Below are 17,415 nucleotides of genomic sequence, written 5' to 3' on the forward strand. Positions count from 1 at the left end.
TATACATAATGATATTGTAGCTAAAACAAAAATTGCTGGAAAAACTCAGTAGGTCTGACAGCATCTGTGGAGAGAAAGACAGAGTTAACGTTTCGAGTCCAGATGACTCTTCTTCAGAACTAAAGAGAAGTAGAAGTGTGGTGAAATATATACTGTTTAAGGGGGACAGAACAGGTGAAGTTGCACTGAAGGCCAGTGATAGGTGGAGGCAAAGGAGAGATTGCAAAAGATGTCATAAACAAAAGGTCGAAGAGGTGTTGATAGTGGGGATACTGGCTAAAGGAGGTGATAATGGTGATGTTAAGAGTAGAAAGCAGGATGAGCAAGTGACAGATGGCCCCAGTGGGTGTGTGGTGGGGGGAGGGGATGGTGTGGGAGCAAGGATCAAAATAGGCTAAAAGGTGGGGATAAAAGAATGGAAATAAATTTTAAAAATAATAGAAATAGGTGGGGAAAAAGTGTATATATAAAAATTAAAAAATAAATATTTGAAAAAAGGGGTGAGGATGGAGGAGAGAGTTCATGATCTGAAGTTGTTGAACTCAATGTTAAGCCTGGAAGGTGCTGTTCCTCCAGTTTGTGTTGAGCTTCACTAGAACATTGCAGCAGGCCAAGGACGGACATGTGGGCATGAGAAATGGCAAGCGACTGGAAGGTCTGGGTCATGCTTGCAGACAGACCGAAGGTGTCACCATTAGCACCTCCTTTTGTTTATGACATCTTTTGCAATCTCTCCTTTGCCTCCACCTATCCCTGGCCTTCTATCTAGCTTCACCTGCCCCACCTCCCTTATACAGTATATATTTCACCAGGTTTCCACTTCTCTTTAGTTCTGAAGAAGAGTCATCTGGACTCGAAACGTTAACTCTGTCTTTCTCTCCATGGATGCTGTCAGATCTCTGAGTTTTTACAGCAATTTTTGTTTTTGTTCAGATTTCCAGCATCTGCTGTATTTTGCTTTTATCTTGATATTATAGCTGTTGTTTGGGAAATGTGTGACAAAGATTTGTCCTTATCTACATCATCTTTTGCTTCAAAGGAAATGTCTGTGGCTATGCACCCCAGCACCTTCCGCTCTATTGCATATACATTTGCAAACATAAACAGATTGCCTCTCCAAAATGATTATGTATTATTGCATTGCAAAAAGCAGATAGCATAAAGGAAAAGAAAGAACTTGCATTTATGTTGCACCTTCCATGGCCTCGGGATGTCTCAAAAATGCATCCGATGAATTCCTTCTGAAGTGTAGTCAGTGTTGTAATGTAGTAACTATTACAATTAATTTGTGCACAGGAAGTCCCCACAAAGACCAATGAGATAATGTCCAGATAATCTATTTTTAGTGATCTTGATTGAGGGATAAATATTGGACAGGACACTGGGAGAGCTTCCCTTGTTGTTTTTTCAAAATAGTCCTGTGGGATCTTTTGCATCTGTCCACCTAAGAGAGCAAACGGGGACTCAGTTTAACATATCATCCAAAAGATAGCATCGCCAACAGTGTAGCACTCCCTTTGTACTGTGCAGGAGTGTCATTCTTTATTTTTGTGCTCAATTCTTGGGGTGGGACTTGAACCCAAAACCTCCTGACTCGGAGGCAGGAGTGTTACCAATTGAACCACAGCCTTTTTTTCATTCTTTCATGAGAGGGTCACTGGCAAGGCCAGTATTTGTTGCCCATTCTAATTGCCCTTGAAAAGGTGATGGTGAGCTGCACTTCTGGAATAGCTGCAGCCTGTATTGTGTAGATACACTCGCAGTACTGTTGGGAGGGGAGTTCCAAGATTTTTAACCCAGCGATGGTGAGGGAACAGTGATATATTTCTAAGTCATGATGGTGTGTGGCTTGGAGGGGAACTTGCAGGTCGTGGTATTCCCCTGTGTCTGCTGTCCTTGTTTTTCTAAATGATAGAGATCGCAGGTTTGGTAGGTGCTGCCGTGCAATTATATATGGTATCTTGTATATGGTAACCCTTGCTGCCGCTGTACATCAGTAGTGGAGGGAGTGAATGTTGAAGGTGATGGATGGGATGCTGGTAAAGCAGGCTGCTTTGTCCTGGATGGTGTTGATTTTCTTGAGTATTGTTGGAGCTGCATTTATCCAGGCAAGTGGAGAGTATTCCAGCACACTGCTGGTGTGTACTTTATAGATGGTAGACAGGCTTTGGGGACTCGGGAGGTTAGTTCCTTGTTGCAGAATTCCCAGCCTTTGACCAGCACTTGAAGTATTTATGTGGCTGGTCCAGATCAGTTTCTGGTCAATGGTAATCTCCAGGTAGTTGATGGTAGGGGGTTCAGTGATGGTAATACCATTAAATGTCAAGTGGAGATGGTTAGATTCTCTGGTTGGAGATAGTCATTGCCTGGAACTTGTGTGGCGTGAATGTTAATTGCCACTGATTAATTCAGGCCTGAATGTTGTCCAGATCTTGAATCATAGCTGGCAGGAGTACGATCCACCTGGAATTCATTACCATTACCACGGAATCATCTGTCTTTTGAGCATTAAGAGCAATCTATCATGAGGCTAACGTACCAATTCCATTGTATTGTTGGGGCAGGTGGACCTCAGTGTTGCTCCACATTGTGCCTGCCTAGAATATTTAAGTGACTTATCCCTAAAGCAGGTGCCAAACTCCCATCTCACTGGATCTCCACTTCCTCGAAAGGGTTTGCCGGATTTTGGGGCTCTTATCTTTGCCAATGCAATTTGCTAATAGTAGGCCATCAAGTTAGCCCAGTGAAAAGCAGATCTGATGTATGCTGCAGAAATGGTTTGCGCCTCTTCATTGAAGTTTTTTTTAACACAGATGTTACCAAACTTTAATACTTGGTGTATTGTGCTTTTGAGGAAGAATATTTGTACTATCAATGGTCACCGTTTGGTGTATACATTTTATCTTTTAGCCAGACAAGGCATCATCAAAACTCATTATTTTTAAATCTTTGCATTTTAGATTATTAAATATCTGGTCTAAGAGTGAAATCTGACTGTTTAAAGCAGTTCATACAAAACTCTGCTGCCCATAGCTTAATCCACACTAATTCCTGCTCACCTAGCACTTGTGTTCTTTTTGACCTGCATTGGCTTTTAGTTCCCCAATACTTCCAATTTAAAAGGATCATCCCAGTGTTCAAAGCCCTTTTATGCCTTGACCTGCCCCATTTCTATAATCTCCTCCAGCCCTACAACCCTCAGAACTCTCATGTTCCTCTGATTCTGGTCTCATGCCCACCGCCCACTTCCTTCCTCCTACCATTGGTGGGCGTGCCTTCAGCCAAGTTGGCCTGAAGCTCTGGGACTCCCTCTCTAAATTCCTTATGGCTCTCTACTTCTGCCTCCTCCTTCAGGATGCTCCTTAAATTCCACCTCTTTGACCAAGCTTTGGGTCCATCTGCCAATAAATCCTTATGTGATTGGCATTCACTTTTGCCTAATTATTGTGAAGCACCTTGTGATATGTTTCTAACTTCGAAGTGTTATATAAATACAAGTTGTTATTGATGCCTGAGGAGGTTGCTGGGCAGCATATTACTAGTAAACAATGGGAGCTTTTTTTTTCATTTTGTCTGAACATAATTTGCTAACCAATCTCTGCATCTTTGGGAGATGCAACAGCTGAAGGTACACAAAGTTTTCAATTGGGAATAATTTCTGTCACAGTTTCTAAAACTCTTCCCCAACATTGATTTCAGCTTTGGATTTTCATCCATAAATCTTTTTACGTCTCTCTCCTTTTTAAAACCCACCTAAAACCTACTTCTTTGACCATTCTTGGTCATCACTTGGTCCTTTGGCTTGGCGTCAATTTTGAATCATTACTCTCCTTTGAAGCACTTTGGACTTATCTTAAAGCCACTATATAAATGCAAGTTGCTGCTGATTGTGTGTTGGGTTTGCATTGAGCACTGCCTAGATATAATCCATACATACACGGTCTTGCAGGAAATAACTTAGAGAGATATTTTATGTAATACTCTGATAGACACTTTTTCACAGCACAAGCATTATCACGTTGCAGTTGGATCATAATATAATTCAAACTGGAGTATAACTGGACTTCTATGTGTGATTGGATTCGGTATGGCCTCGATTGGCCAGCAGCTCTTGATGGGTGGAACTTCTGTCCCCAGGGTCCTTGATCCCAGGGGAGGGCCTGGGCTGGCCTGTCAAGTACCTGATTGGCACATTTGCTCTTCCCAAAAAGAGGCGCAATGAGTGTCTTGCCGTTTCTCCAACCAGTGGCCAAGATCCACATTGCCTCCCCAAGATTCTACCTATAATGTATTAACCTGCAGCCCTCTTCCCTCAAAACACTGTGTATGCTAGATAGATTTTTATTGGGTAAAATATTAAAGGACATGGAGCTAAGGCAGGTAAATGGGGTTGAGGTGCAGATCAGCCATGATTCAACTCAGTGGCGAAGCTGGTTTGAGGGGCTGAAACACCACTACTGTTCCTAATCTTGGTGTTAAATGCATTTCAGCCTTTCATGGCCATTGTGTCAATTAAATTGGTTAGTAGTTTAAGTTGCCTTTTTTTGCTCAAGGTGAACGCATTTTTAATGTGTTTTAAATTCTTTTTCTCGTAGGTGCTTTGGACACCTAAAGTATTATCGAATGGAGTGGAGTTTTCAATGACGAGCGCTGATGGTGAAGAAGGATATCCTGGAGCGTTGAATGTCTGGGTGACGTATATTCTTGATGGAGCAGTACTGGCTATTAATTACAAGGCCCAGACCACCAAGACCACTCCAATAAACCTGACCAACCACTCCTATTTCAATCTAGCAGGGCATGTAAGATCAATTGTTTTTACCAGTTCACAGCTTAAAGATAGGTCTAGTGAGTGGAATGAAGATAAAGTCCAAGATGATTTTAATAAGTCAAACCTTTCATTCATAAGCTATTGAGTTTCCTTCACTTCATATTATCCATCTGTTTGGGTTCATCTGAATTTCAGGACACAGTATTTTTGGAGGTGGAGGTGACCAGAAATCCTAGGGTTAGTGAGGCCCAATCAAATTTAACAGAGGGCCTCATTATTATTTTCTTCTTCCATTCCTCATCCAGCAACCATCCAGATTAACAACTGGCTGGCTGCGGGCAGGAAAGCCAGTGGCAGGAGGCCGCAGCTGGAAATAGTCCTCAGCAGTTGGAATGGGTTTGGGCTTGTTGGGAGTCTTTTCACACTCGTTAGACACCAAGGTGGTGCAATATTCTTAATATAAATGTCTAAAATGCCTATACCAAATTTTGAGTAACTGATAAAAGCAAAAAACTGCGAATGCTGGAAATCCAGAACAAAAACAGAAATACCTGGAAAAACTCAGCAGGTCTGGCAGCATTGGCGGAGAAGAACAAAGTTGACGTTTCGAGTCCTCATGACCCTTCAACGGAACCAAGTAAAAATAGGAGAGGGGTGAAATATAAGCTGGTTTAAGGTGGAGGGAGCTACCACCCTCCCCCCAACCCCCCCACCTTAAACCAGCTTATATTTCACCCCTCTCCTATTTTTACTTGGTTCTGTTGAAGGGTCATGAGGACTCGAAATGTCAACTTTTTTCTTCTCCGCCGATGCTGCCAGACCTGCTGAGTTTTTCCAGGTATTTCTGTTTTTGTTTTGAGTAACTGATTATCATTCAATTATCAAACATTTGTCAGAGCCAGGCAATCGGGAGAGAGGGAGGGAGGGAATGACTGGGATCGAGACAATGGGAAAGGGAGGGGGTTTCATAGCCCATCAATGTTGAGGGTTGGAATTAAAGTTTGGTGGCTGGCTGGATGTGAAGGGTTGGATGATCGTAGCAGTGAGGAGAGGTTGCAGTTAGCAGGAGAGAGGCCAAAGGTTTGTTTGAGAGGCCTGAAAGAGCACTCCTGCCCATGAGATGTGCCCTAAAAAGCCCTTACCTCCTGGAGCTGGCTTCTCCTGTCTCCATTTAGCAGTTGAATATTCTGAACTGTGGGAAGCCTAACCAGCAGCTACTAAATTTAGATCATGTACCCAGCTGCACTGTGGGAGTATGACTTAATATGATAATTAAGTGCCCTGCCTCTCTAGGACAGTACATGCTTGGCTCGAAAACCACTGTCATAAAACTGGCAACAAGCAGATTGAGGATGTGTTCTTCAACTTCTAATTTTGGACCCTGACCACCTTCTGCTTGATGTGGTGCAGAGGTGAGTCATATAGCAAAGAAGGCGGCCATTTGGCCCATCCTGCCTGCACCATTCTTGAAAGAGCTATCCAATTAGTACCACTCTTTTCTTTCCCCTTACCCTAGAATTATTTTCATTTTCAAGTATTCATTCAATTCCTTTTTTAAAGTTACTATTAAATCTGCTGCCAGCACCTTTTCAGGCAGTGCATTCTAAATCATAACTTGCTGAGTAAAAGAAAATTCTCTTTATTTCCTCATGTTGTTTTGCATTATATCTTCAATCAGTGTCCTGTCATTATCCAACCCTTGCCATTGGAACTAGTTTCTTCTTCATTACTCTATGAAAACCCTTCTTAATTTGAACACTTTTTGAATCTCCCTTTAACTGTCTCTGTTCCATGGTAACACATCCAACTTCTCCAGTCTCTCTCCACTTAACTGAAGTTCCTCATCCCTGCCACTATTTCACCCATAGCCAGCCTGGAACATTAGTGGGGAAGTGTGGTGGCTAAAGGTTGCTGGCCCTTCCATGTACTCCTGCTGTAATGGCTCTGGGTATATCCTCACCACAAAGAGCACAGTAGTTCAAGAAGAAGACTCACCATCCTCTTTTCAAGGGAAACTAGAGATGGGCAATGAATAATGGCCTTGCTAGCAATACCCATTTTCCAAGAATTTATTTTTTAAAATGCTGTGTGCTAGAGGAACAGGTAATTAGACTGGAGTCATGGATAGTTGGGGCCTGGTCTAACATCAGAGTATCCAAGATGACCACTTGGCAAAACACTTGCTTTGGCATTTTTTTAATTGCAGTTCACTGCTGTTGCAACTAGTTTGGATCATAGGGTTTGAGGGTGGTGAGAAGCATACGTTTGTTTCACAGTTCCGAACGTGCTAAGAATTCATGTAAAAGGGAACAAGGCAAGGTTCTCTCCAAATATAATGTTTTCTGTTAGTTTTCAAACAGATCCTTGTGGTGAAGCAGGTTTCTGAGAATAGAATAAAGATTATGTTACTTGTATGTCATAGAGTTGGAAAGGACGGAGTTGAAGGTAGGAAGAACAAGGGATCGTGAATTGATCAAGACCCTTTGCTGCTGCTTTAGCATTGCCAGAGCCCACCAGACCACTTAAAGGGGTCGAAGAAGGGAGTCTCTAGGGAGGATTTCTGTACCATCAGGACTGTTGTGACCTGAGTGAGAGAAATATACACCTTGTTGGAGTTAACCATGTGCAGGGACTTCGAATGGAATACAGCTGCTGGTGAATGTGACTCGAGGGCTGATTGGGTGGGAAGTGAGAGATCCTACAAAATGGAGCCTGAGTTGGAAAGACTGAGATTACCTGTTGTGTCATATGTATGCGGGAAGTAATGCAAGCGCTTTGTAACTTTGTTGTATTGACTATTTTAAAAATTGACTTTTTGTTTGAAATATCCTTCGCCAGTTAATTAATAGTTGAATTATTTTGGTTTTAGTTGGTTTGTTACAGTAAAAGATTTAAAAAGTGAAATCTTGTTTTCTTTCTGTTGGCTTCATGGGAGTTCCTTTCTTTTAAAAGTTATCGGTCCCTGCGGGGATTATAAGAGTACAATGAATACTATGAAGTCACCTACTGAGGGCGGGAGTATCCAAGCCGGGAATGTGGTCTGGACCTCTGGAAAACTGTAATTATTTTTGAGATACAATTTATATTTCATCCACTTATAAAAGTACTGTAGACTTGGTAGGGGCAGTTTCCTTTTGGGTCTGGGGGCCCCTGAAACCAGCTTTCTGCTCAGTAACCTCTGTTGGAAAAGTTGCTTGCCAGCAAAGGTGGAAGAAAGAAAAAAAATGCATTTATGTATCTTTTATGACCACCTGAGGACAGATGGGGGCTTTGTTTAGCATCTCATCCAACTGGAAGTGCAGCATCCCCTCAGTACTGCATTGGGATTGTTAGTCCGTATTTGGTGCTCAATTCTCTGGAGTGGGGTTCAAGCCTTCCGACTCAAAGGCATGAATGCGACCAATGAATCATGGCTGATACTAATAATTTAACTTTTTTGCAGCAGGTTGCATTAAACAATGACCATGCATTTTTTTAAAAAAGGCACAGTTAGTGCTGAGAACATGTCTCAAGGTCACTTGCTGCTGCCCAGTAGTGAAGCTAATGAACCATTAATCAGTGGATGATATTGTAAACAGCGTTCAAGAAGACATTCCATGAGATCTCTGAAGTTTGATGGAGACAGGCATTCATCACAAGTTTAAATTTATCTGCTGGAAATGTGGACTTTAATGATTGTGTTCCCCTGCCCCATCGATATTTTATTGATTGACTTTCCTCTTGCTCTTTCCATTATTGTTGGCTTTCGTTTCTTTGCCTGTCCTGACTTCCCCCTTTCAGTGGCTGCATGGTCTGCTCACAAACTGTTGCCAACAGTGTCCATAACTGGGCTTAGGGGATGGCCAGGTGTGTATGGACCTGACCATTTCTCCTGATTATTCCCTCCCCCCTGCTGGGAAACACCACCACGTCCAATGGGTACACCCCAAGTATGACCCACTTAAATCAGGAACTGAAGCCCTCAGCTGCATCCACCCCATGGCATTGAGTCCAAAAATTGTAGGTTTTACTTATTCTTGCATCTGATGAAACGTTTTTGCATTTCTATTCCAAATACACCAGGCAAATTGTAAATACTCTATTCCTGGTAGAACAGCAACTTGCATTTCTATAGTGCCTTTAATGTAGCAAACAATAACTTGCATTTATATGGCACCTCTTAATATAGTCCCAGGATGTTCCACAGGAACGTAATCGGAATATCATTCACACCGAATTAAAGAAAATGACATTAGGAACCATGACCAAGCACTTTGTTGGGGAGAGAGGTTTTAAGGAGAATCTTAAAAGAAGAGAAAGTGGAGAGATGAAGTTTAGGGAGGAAATTATAGTATTTGGGACCTTCACGCCTGAAGGCACAGCTAGGTGGGGTGAAGGTAGTCGGATGTGCAAAAGCCCAGAATTGAATGAATAGTGAGTTCTGATCAGAGCTAAGGTGGAATGTGACCATGGAAGGTTTTGTACACCTGGGTGAAATATTGTAAGGAAGTAGTTCTAATATTAGCAGTTTCACCTTTTTCTCTTTCCATTTAGGGATTCCCTAACATCTACGACCATGAGGTTTCTATAGAAGCAAAGAGCTACCTGCCAGTCGATATGACATCAATTCCAACTGGTAAGGATATGCATGATATTTTGTTTATATTTCAGTCATATGAGGAATTGCAAGCAAAATAACAGTAATCCCAGTGTTTTAGGTGACAACATTTTAAAAAAATATTCATTCATGAGATGTGGCAGGCCTTTATATCTAGAGGACTAGAATACAAGGGGATGGAAGTCATGCTTCAACTATAACATAGTTATAGGATGGTAGAAGTTTGGAGCTCTGCTGCAAATGGCAATTGATACTCAATCAATTGTTAATTTTAAATCTGAGATTGATAGATTTTTGATGGCCAAATGTATTAAAGGATATTAGGCCAAGTGGAAACATAGAGTTAGGCCACAGATTAGCTATGATCTTATTGAACATTGGAACAGGCTCAAGCGGCTAAATGGCCTACTCCTGTTCCTATGTTATCAAAGGAGGGGAATGTATGAATACTGAATTTACATTGAGTGAAACTGGAGAGATGTCACTGCCCAAACTCAGTGGAGTTTGGCTGTGCCTTTTGCTTACTAAGCACATAGTTGGTTCAACAAATATTTCACCCATTTATATTTCCGTTTTGTTGCTTCTACATGATGTAAGACTAGAGAAGGAGAACCATATTTAAGAGGTAAGCCTTGAGATACTGAGGCTAATTCCACTGGAGCAGAGAAGACTAAAAAGAGATTTGATAGTTTTAGAAAACTTCTGAAGTGTTTTGATGGGATGCATAGAGAAAGACTATTTGCTTTAATTGGGATTCATTGATGAGGGGTCATCAAGTTAAAATTATTACCTAAAGAGTGAGGAGTGTGTTTCGGATTGATTTCTTTATGTGGAGAGTTATTGGAATGCAAAATGCATTAGCAGAGTGGGTAGTTGAGACCATGACTGATGCCTCTTTTAAGGGAAAAGTGGATGAAGCAGAGGAAGGTACAGGGCAATAAGGTGAGTGCAGGGCAGTGGGAGTAGTTTTTGATTGCAAAGGACTAGCGTAGACATGATGGAATGAATGACATCCTTCTGTATTGTAAATTTCTGTTTTTAATGCATGTCAGTAATGCACTGTAACGTGTATATGAAAAAGAATACACAAGGAAACATTGGGCAGAATTTTGGTGGGCGGGTGGGCAGCCGAACTTCACCGCTGAAACGGGGCCCGCCACCATTTTGAGTGGGCAGGCCAATTAAGGCCCGCCCAGCAGCCTGCCCGACAGGAAGTGCGATGTGCTTCTTGTGCGGAGGGGAAGGGATTCCCCGACTGTCAAAGTGCGCTCTTTCGTGCATGTGCGCGAAAGAGTGCACTGCTCCCTGAGACTAAGTGCTGTCTCAGGGAGATTACTGACAGGTAAAAAAACTCCAAAAATAGAAAAATATTAAAATTATTAATATGTCCCCCTTGTGACAATGTCACACGAGATGGGACATGTTAATAAGAACCACATAAGCTTTATGAAACTTTTTAAAAACGGACATGAAACCTCATCCCACCAGTGGATGAGGTTTCATGTTTTATCAGTTGCCTGCTGGGGCTCCTGGCCTGCCCGCCAGCTATAAGGTTGGACGGGCAGGTCTTTAACAGTCTTAATTATCCTGTCAATGCTCTCCATTGGCCATTGACAGGTTGGTGGGTGGACAGCTGATTTCGCTGTTTGCTCGCCTTCCTGAAAATTTAAAGGGACCAGGATGACATCAGGGGTTCCTCCCAATGTTATCACGCGACATTTTCCAGTTGGTGAGTGGGCCCTGCCCCCAAATTGCCAACGGGAAAATCCTGGCCGTTGGGTGGGAAGGTGTTCCTTTAATCTTACATTAACAGTAAATTGTTTAGTGCAGCATATAACTTTTAACTTTACTTGTACTCCTTATTTCCTGGGTCACTGTCACCCTTGTAAGGCCAGGCAGAACATTGATATCTGATGCCAAATGTAAAATTAAAACTTACAGCACAGAAGGAGGCCACTTGGCCCATTGTGTCTGTGTCCGCTGAAAAAGAACTATCCAACCTAATCCCACTTTCTAGCTCTTGGTCCATAGCTTTGAGTTACAGGGCTTTGTGCATATCCAACTAATTTTTAAATGTCATAAAGTCATATGGTGGAATTTTCCGAGCCGCTGGTGGTGGGTGTGATAGGTGACGTGCACAGAAAATATGGTGCAACCTGCTTCACCACAGCGTGAAGGCAGGTCGTGATCTTCCGCTCAGCCCGCCAACAGTGGGCCGTGTTTACTGCCAATCTGTCGGCGGGGAGCTAATTCTAATACATCAGCATATAATTAAATGGCATTTCTGCCAGGCACTTGGAACTCCGCCGTATCGCCCATCCATGTCAGCGGGAAAGTGCGCCGATGTGTTTCACAACACGCGGGCGACGTGAGCTTGGCGGCCTTCACTTTGGGGGAACTGATGTGAGTGAGCAGTAGCGTTCTCCACAGATCACCTGCTGTTCACAGGCCTCAACAGCACTGGAGCAACTCTTGCCTCACCTCGGAGGCGACTGCTAAGGTGGGAGGTGTCCGTGGGCAAGTGCTGGCCAGCTTTGGAGGCAACCATTAATGGTGGGGGGTGGTGTCAAGTGCTGCCCTGGCGCTGTATCCCGTGCACAGGTAATCGAGGTGGGGGTCAGGGTAAGCGAGTGAAATGGCCACACGTTAGGGACACTTGTATAAACTGACCAGGTCTCTGCAACTGAGACAGATCAGGCGCAGCCACAGTGATATGATTGGGCTCGGGCTCCTAGCCTGCCCGCCCATGGAAGCAAATCAGAGGCACCAAAGGGCCACCAAGCGGTCCAGACCTTAACGCGCCCCCCCCACCCCAAAATCCCCCGGCACAGACTTCAAGTCCGCCACCACTTTATTGGTCTGCGGAGCAGTTGGACTGCACACGTTGTACAATCTCTCACCAACGCCGGCCATGTAGCAGTCACTGCTGGAGGTGCTCACAGTCCCTTGCAATCTCAGCATCCCGGTTTGGTCCAGTCTCCCCCATGTTGTAGGCTGACAGGGCAGCCACGCAGCGCACTCATTTGTGGCCATCCGAGGAGTGACCAGCACTCTCCGGGAGACATTAAGGGGCGGTCACACTGGGCCAGGGAAGGTGCTATGTACAGACATGGTAACCATGTCTCTCTCTCTCTTACATGCTGCAGGAGGACCACGCCAGGATCATGGACCCTGGTGATCTAGCTGTATGCCTGATGACCTACAGAGACTGTAGACGACGGAGGAGAGAGTGACTGAGGCTCCTGGCTGCACAAAGGCAGGAGAAAGGGCAGCAGGAGCTCCCGCACACGCAGCTCAGCAGCGACAGCGAGCCGTGGCTGGTCGGTGCCTAGAGACACCCAGAGTCTATAGACACCGCCTGCCATTCTTGAGATGACTGAGAACCAGTGTGGCCAATGACTGCGCATGTCTAGGGACCTGGTGGTTCACATCTGCCACTTACTGCAGGACTTGGCACAAAGGGGACAGCCAGTGGCTGTGAAAGTGACCCCAGCGCTCAATTTCTATGCCAGTGGCTCCTTTCAGGGCTCCACAGGTGACCCCTGTGGGATTTCACAATCTGCCACCCACAAATGCATCCATGAGGTCACGGATGCCACCTTCACGAGAGCACACAATTTTGTGCATTTCACCCGGGACCGGGACAGCCAGGATGCAATTCCCACAGGTGCAGGGTGCGATTGACTGCACTCATGTGGTGCTCAGGTTTCCGTCACTACACTCGATGGACTTTATCAACCACAAGGGCTTCCACTCACTGAACGTGCAGCTGGTCTGCGACCACCAGAAACACATCCTGTAGGTGTGCGCACGGTTTCCAGGGAGTGTGTACGACACCTACATCCTCTCACAGATCCCTCTAGGGACCACAAAGGCTGCAGTGTTGGTTGCTTGTGACAGGGGCTACCCACAGAGGCCATGGCTGATGATAACCGTGCGGCGGCCTCAGGCTGCAGCTGAGCGACGCTATAATGAGGCTCATGCAGCAGCTCACAACTTGGTGGAGCAGACCATCAGGTTGCTGAAGATGCGATTCCGATGCCTGAAGAGGTCTGGTGGAGCCCTGCAATACAGTCCACAGAGGGTGTCACACATCATCGTCTGCTATGCCCTTTACAACCTGGCGCTGCAACGAGGAGAGGAGCTGGCTGAGGAGATGGAGGAACTGGAGGTCTCCTCCAATGAGGAGGACACCGCCAGGGATGAGGGTGAAGGGGGGTCCTCAGTGGTGACGATGAGGGAGATGAGGCTGTTGCACTGGCTAGACGAGGCAGGCACGCTCGGGGGGGCCCCCGTAGCTGCCAGATTTGTGGAGGATGATGACAACATGCAGTGAGGTGTCCCCATAGCTCCTCACATCGCAGTTGTGAATGTTTGACTCCAGTCTGGCTTATGGCAGCACCAATACCCTCTGTGAGAATGGTCCTGTCGTGGAGATGCAGGGGAGGCACTAATGGTCGCTTGATTGCAGTGAGGACACTCCATACGTCTTCACATAGCCTCTGAGAATGTCTGACTCCTGCCTGGCCAAGGGTAGCTCGCTTGCGCTCCATGATCAGGGCCATCGCAGAGACGCAGCCATGAAACCTTAGATGCATCTGATGCTGTGTCCGCTTTCAACACCTCAGCCCTTCAGGAGCTGGTGCACAGCATCACTGGTCGCAGATCCTGGTGTGATGGGGGCCAGCCCCACCCTAAAGGTGCTGAGAGCACAGAGAATGAGAGAACTCTGTGGCGGCTGCCCACTACATTCTGGCAGTAATGACCAGCACCACCCAGGTGCAGGCATCAGTAATGTGTCCAGGGAATGTGCGGCTGAACCATCATTGAGGTCTGAAGGCCACACAGAGCACAGGGAAGAGGCCCTGGACTGAGACACCTGCCTTTATCTTGTGTAGAAAGGTTTCACATCTGAGTGAGAAGAACACTGCTCATCAGAACAAGGAGCCACAGGCAGGAGACATTCTTAGGAGCTTATTGACAATGATGAACAGTATGTACAAGTGATCAATACCCATGCCCAGGTTGTGCAACTACTTTTACTTAACTTTCCTAACCCTGCCGCTACGTCTCGGTGCTCCCTGGACATCTACAGCAGAGGTGGAGGCAGCCTGCTGACTGTGACGCCCTGTTGTGATGACTTTGATAAGGGTCCTCTGGAGGGCCGAGACTTGGAGGGCCCCGGCTTGCTTTCAGGGACCTGCTGTGTGGCAGTGGCACCCTCCTCAGCCTGTGAAGATGGAGCTGCAGAGGTCACAGGAATAGGGGAGTCAGATGGGCTGGTCACTCCCAGAGTCACATGGGTGGATGGCCCTGGAGTGTGCACTTGCAGATCCTCCTCCCTATGGGTGCCCGAGGGCCCCTGGCTGACTTTGTGAAGCGGTAGCTGTAGTGCGATCGAGCTGCCCAGCACCCCACTCACATACGCAATGTTATGGTTCAACTATGGCATCAGTGATGGAGTTCAGCCCGCGCAGCAGTGCAGGAGCGACATCCTGGACCAAGGTCTCCATGGTAGCTGCCATCCTGCCAGTGTTGACCTCAGTGCAATGCCAGTGCTATCACCTCAGCCTGAAGACGGATGGACTCCTCCATCATGCCTTGCAATCTGAGGAGTGCAGTGGACATCCCTTCCCGATGTTCCCGAGCTTGCCTTTGCAGCTCTAGCAACTGTGATACGACCAAGTCCAGAGTCTCGTCATCTGACTCAGACTCAGCAACGTACCGGCCTTCAGTGGTCCTCTGAGTGCCGGGGACCTGGGAAGTCCCTGCCTCAGAAAATGCAATGTGCTCACTAGATTGTGATCCCGAGGCTACTCCAAAGCTAGGTCCCACCAAGGTGTGTGTCTCTGCGCTGGTGGAGAGTGTGGGTGAGCGCTGTGACAGGACTTCTGGGAGGGTGCCTTCAGATTCCTCTTCAGAGGTTTGTCGGAGCTTGATTGGAGGCCTTGGGTCATGGACTCTGTCAGCTGTTTGGCAGATATGCCTGCGAAAGCAATTAGTGCATGGCAGTGGCCTTTGAAACAGGACACATCACTCATGGCATGGTTGTCTGATGGATGTTACACTGCTGGATCCTCACTTGGTAGAGCAGCGCCAACCTCACCGTCAGCACAGGACCGGTCCTGGTCATCGCCGGGCAGCTGGATGGCTCTGTTTTCAAATTCTGTCAGAGCTTTGAATTCTGGTATCCCTTCACCTGTCTGCAACCTTTCCCTCCTGTTGTGAGCCAGTTCTACGTGGATAGAGATGGGGAGAGTGGATCAGGATGCCTGCCGGGCCAGATGATAAGTATGTCTGGCCTGCGTGGGTGGTGAGTGGTCCCATGGTTGGGATGAGGACAGTGACGGTGAGTGTAAAAGAGTGAATGGTGACGTCCCTTGCACTGGCAGTGAGTGAGTGCCCTGTGGATGTGTGATGGGTTTCTCAGTGTGTGATAGGGAGTGATGAAAAGAGTGACTTACCCTGGCGGAATGGAGGAGATCATTCATCCTTTTGCGGCACTGGGTGGCTGTCCTCCTCTGCGGGGTGTTTGCACTGACCATCACTGCCACTGCCTCCCAAGCCGGATTGGTGACTTTTCTGCCCATCCTGCGGCAAGAGCTGGGGTAGAGCACATCCCAGTGGGCCTCCGCGGCATCCAGCAGTTGCTTGAGGGACCCGTCGGTGAAGCGGGGATCTGCAGTCTTTTTTCCATTGCTGGACGTGTCTGCCGGGCAGTGGTGGTGAGCTGGTGGCGATGAGCGCTTTGCTGACCGCTGCCTTTTAAACATGGTGGCCGACGTGATGCAACAGCGAGGTGATGGCGGGCGTGCAAACGAGTGCCCACCCGCCGTGGAAATGGCGTGTTCGTGGGAGTGAGTAAATAATGAGGTGGGCTCGGGACGCTACGGTGCGAAAACTGGCCATTTCCATTAATGGGTAGGACTCCGTTTTACTCGCCCGCTACCACATTTAGTGCAATTTTGGGAAAATTCCACCCATAGGGTGCAAACTGTTGCTATCTTCCTGCATTCTGCAGCTTTCTTCCTCATTTGTCAATTGCACAACCAAGTTTTACAACATCTGCAAACTTCTTTCCTAATAATGCCCCCACTTTTAAGTCTAAATTATTGATACAGATGACAAGAAACAAGGAACTTAGTACTGAGCCCTGCAGAACCCCACTGAAAACAGCAGATGCTTCTTCTCCAGTCTGGGTGGTCTGAAGCAAGAGATTCCCACATATTGGTGGGGATGTTGCATTTTTTTTCAGGGAGGCTCTCTCTTGCGTGCGCGCTCTCTCTCTCTCCGCGCGCTCTCTCTCCGCGCGCTCTCTCTCCACGCGCGCGCTCTCTCCACGCGCGCGCTCTCTCCACGCGCGCGCTCTCTCCACGCGCGCGCTCTCTCCACGCGCGCGCTCTCTCCACGCGCGCGCTCTCTCGCCCGCGCGCGCTCTCTCGCCCGCGCGCTCTCTCTCGCCCGCGCGCTCTCTCTCGCCCGCGCGCTCTCTCTCGCCCGCGCGCTCTCTCTCGCCCGCGCGCTCTCTCTCGCCCGCGCGCTCTCTCTCGCCCGCGCGCTCTCTCTCGCCCGCGCGCTCTCTCTCGCCCGCGCGCTCTCTCTCTCTCTCTCTCGCCCGCGCGCTCTCTCTCTCTCTCTCTCGTGCCCGCGCGCTCTCTCACTCTCTCTCTCGTGCCCGCGCGCTCTCACTCTCTCTCTCGTGCCCGCGCGCTCTCACTCTCTCTCTCGTGCCCGCGCGCTCTCACTCTCTCTCTCGTGCCCGCGCGATCTCACTCTCTCTCGCGCCCGCGCGATCTCACTCTCTCTCTCGCGCCCGCGCGATCTCACTCTCTCTCGCGCCCGCGCGATCTCACTCTCTCTCTCGCGCCCGCGCGCTCTCTCTCTAGCGCGCCTGCGCGCTCTCAATCTCTCTCGCGCGCCCGCGCGCTCTAAATCTCTCTCGCGCGCCCGCGCGCTCTCACTCTCTCTCTCGCGCGCCCGCGCTCTCACTCTCTCTCTCGCGCGCCCGCGCTCTCACTCTCTCTCTCGCGCGCCCGCGCTCTCACTC

The 17,415-nt window shown here is 47.4% G+C and overlaps 1 protein-coding gene across 1 annotated transcript in view; it reads left to right on the forward strand.

Annotated features, from left to right (window-relative positions):
• galm (galactose mutarotase) overlaps positions 1 to 17,415 on the forward strand; it is a 101,448-nt gene that overhangs the window by 16,955 nt on the left and 67,078 nt on the right. The window contains exons 3-4 of the mRNA XM_041182837.1: positions 4,596 to 4,802; positions 9,305 to 9,386. Of these exons, the coding sequence (XP_041038771.1) occupies positions 4,596 to 4,802; positions 9,305 to 9,386 (289 nt within the window). The remainder of the gene's footprint in view (positions 1 to 4,595; positions 4,803 to 9,304; positions 9,387 to 17,415) is intronic.

Source organism: Carcharodon carcharias, chromosome 2 (genome assembly GCF_017639515.1).
Source record: "Carcharodon carcharias isolate sCarCar2 chromosome 2, sCarCar2.pri, whole genome shotgun sequence".
NCBI lineage: Eukaryota > Metazoa > Chordata > Chondrichthyes > Lamniformes > Lamnidae > Carcharodon > Carcharodon carcharias.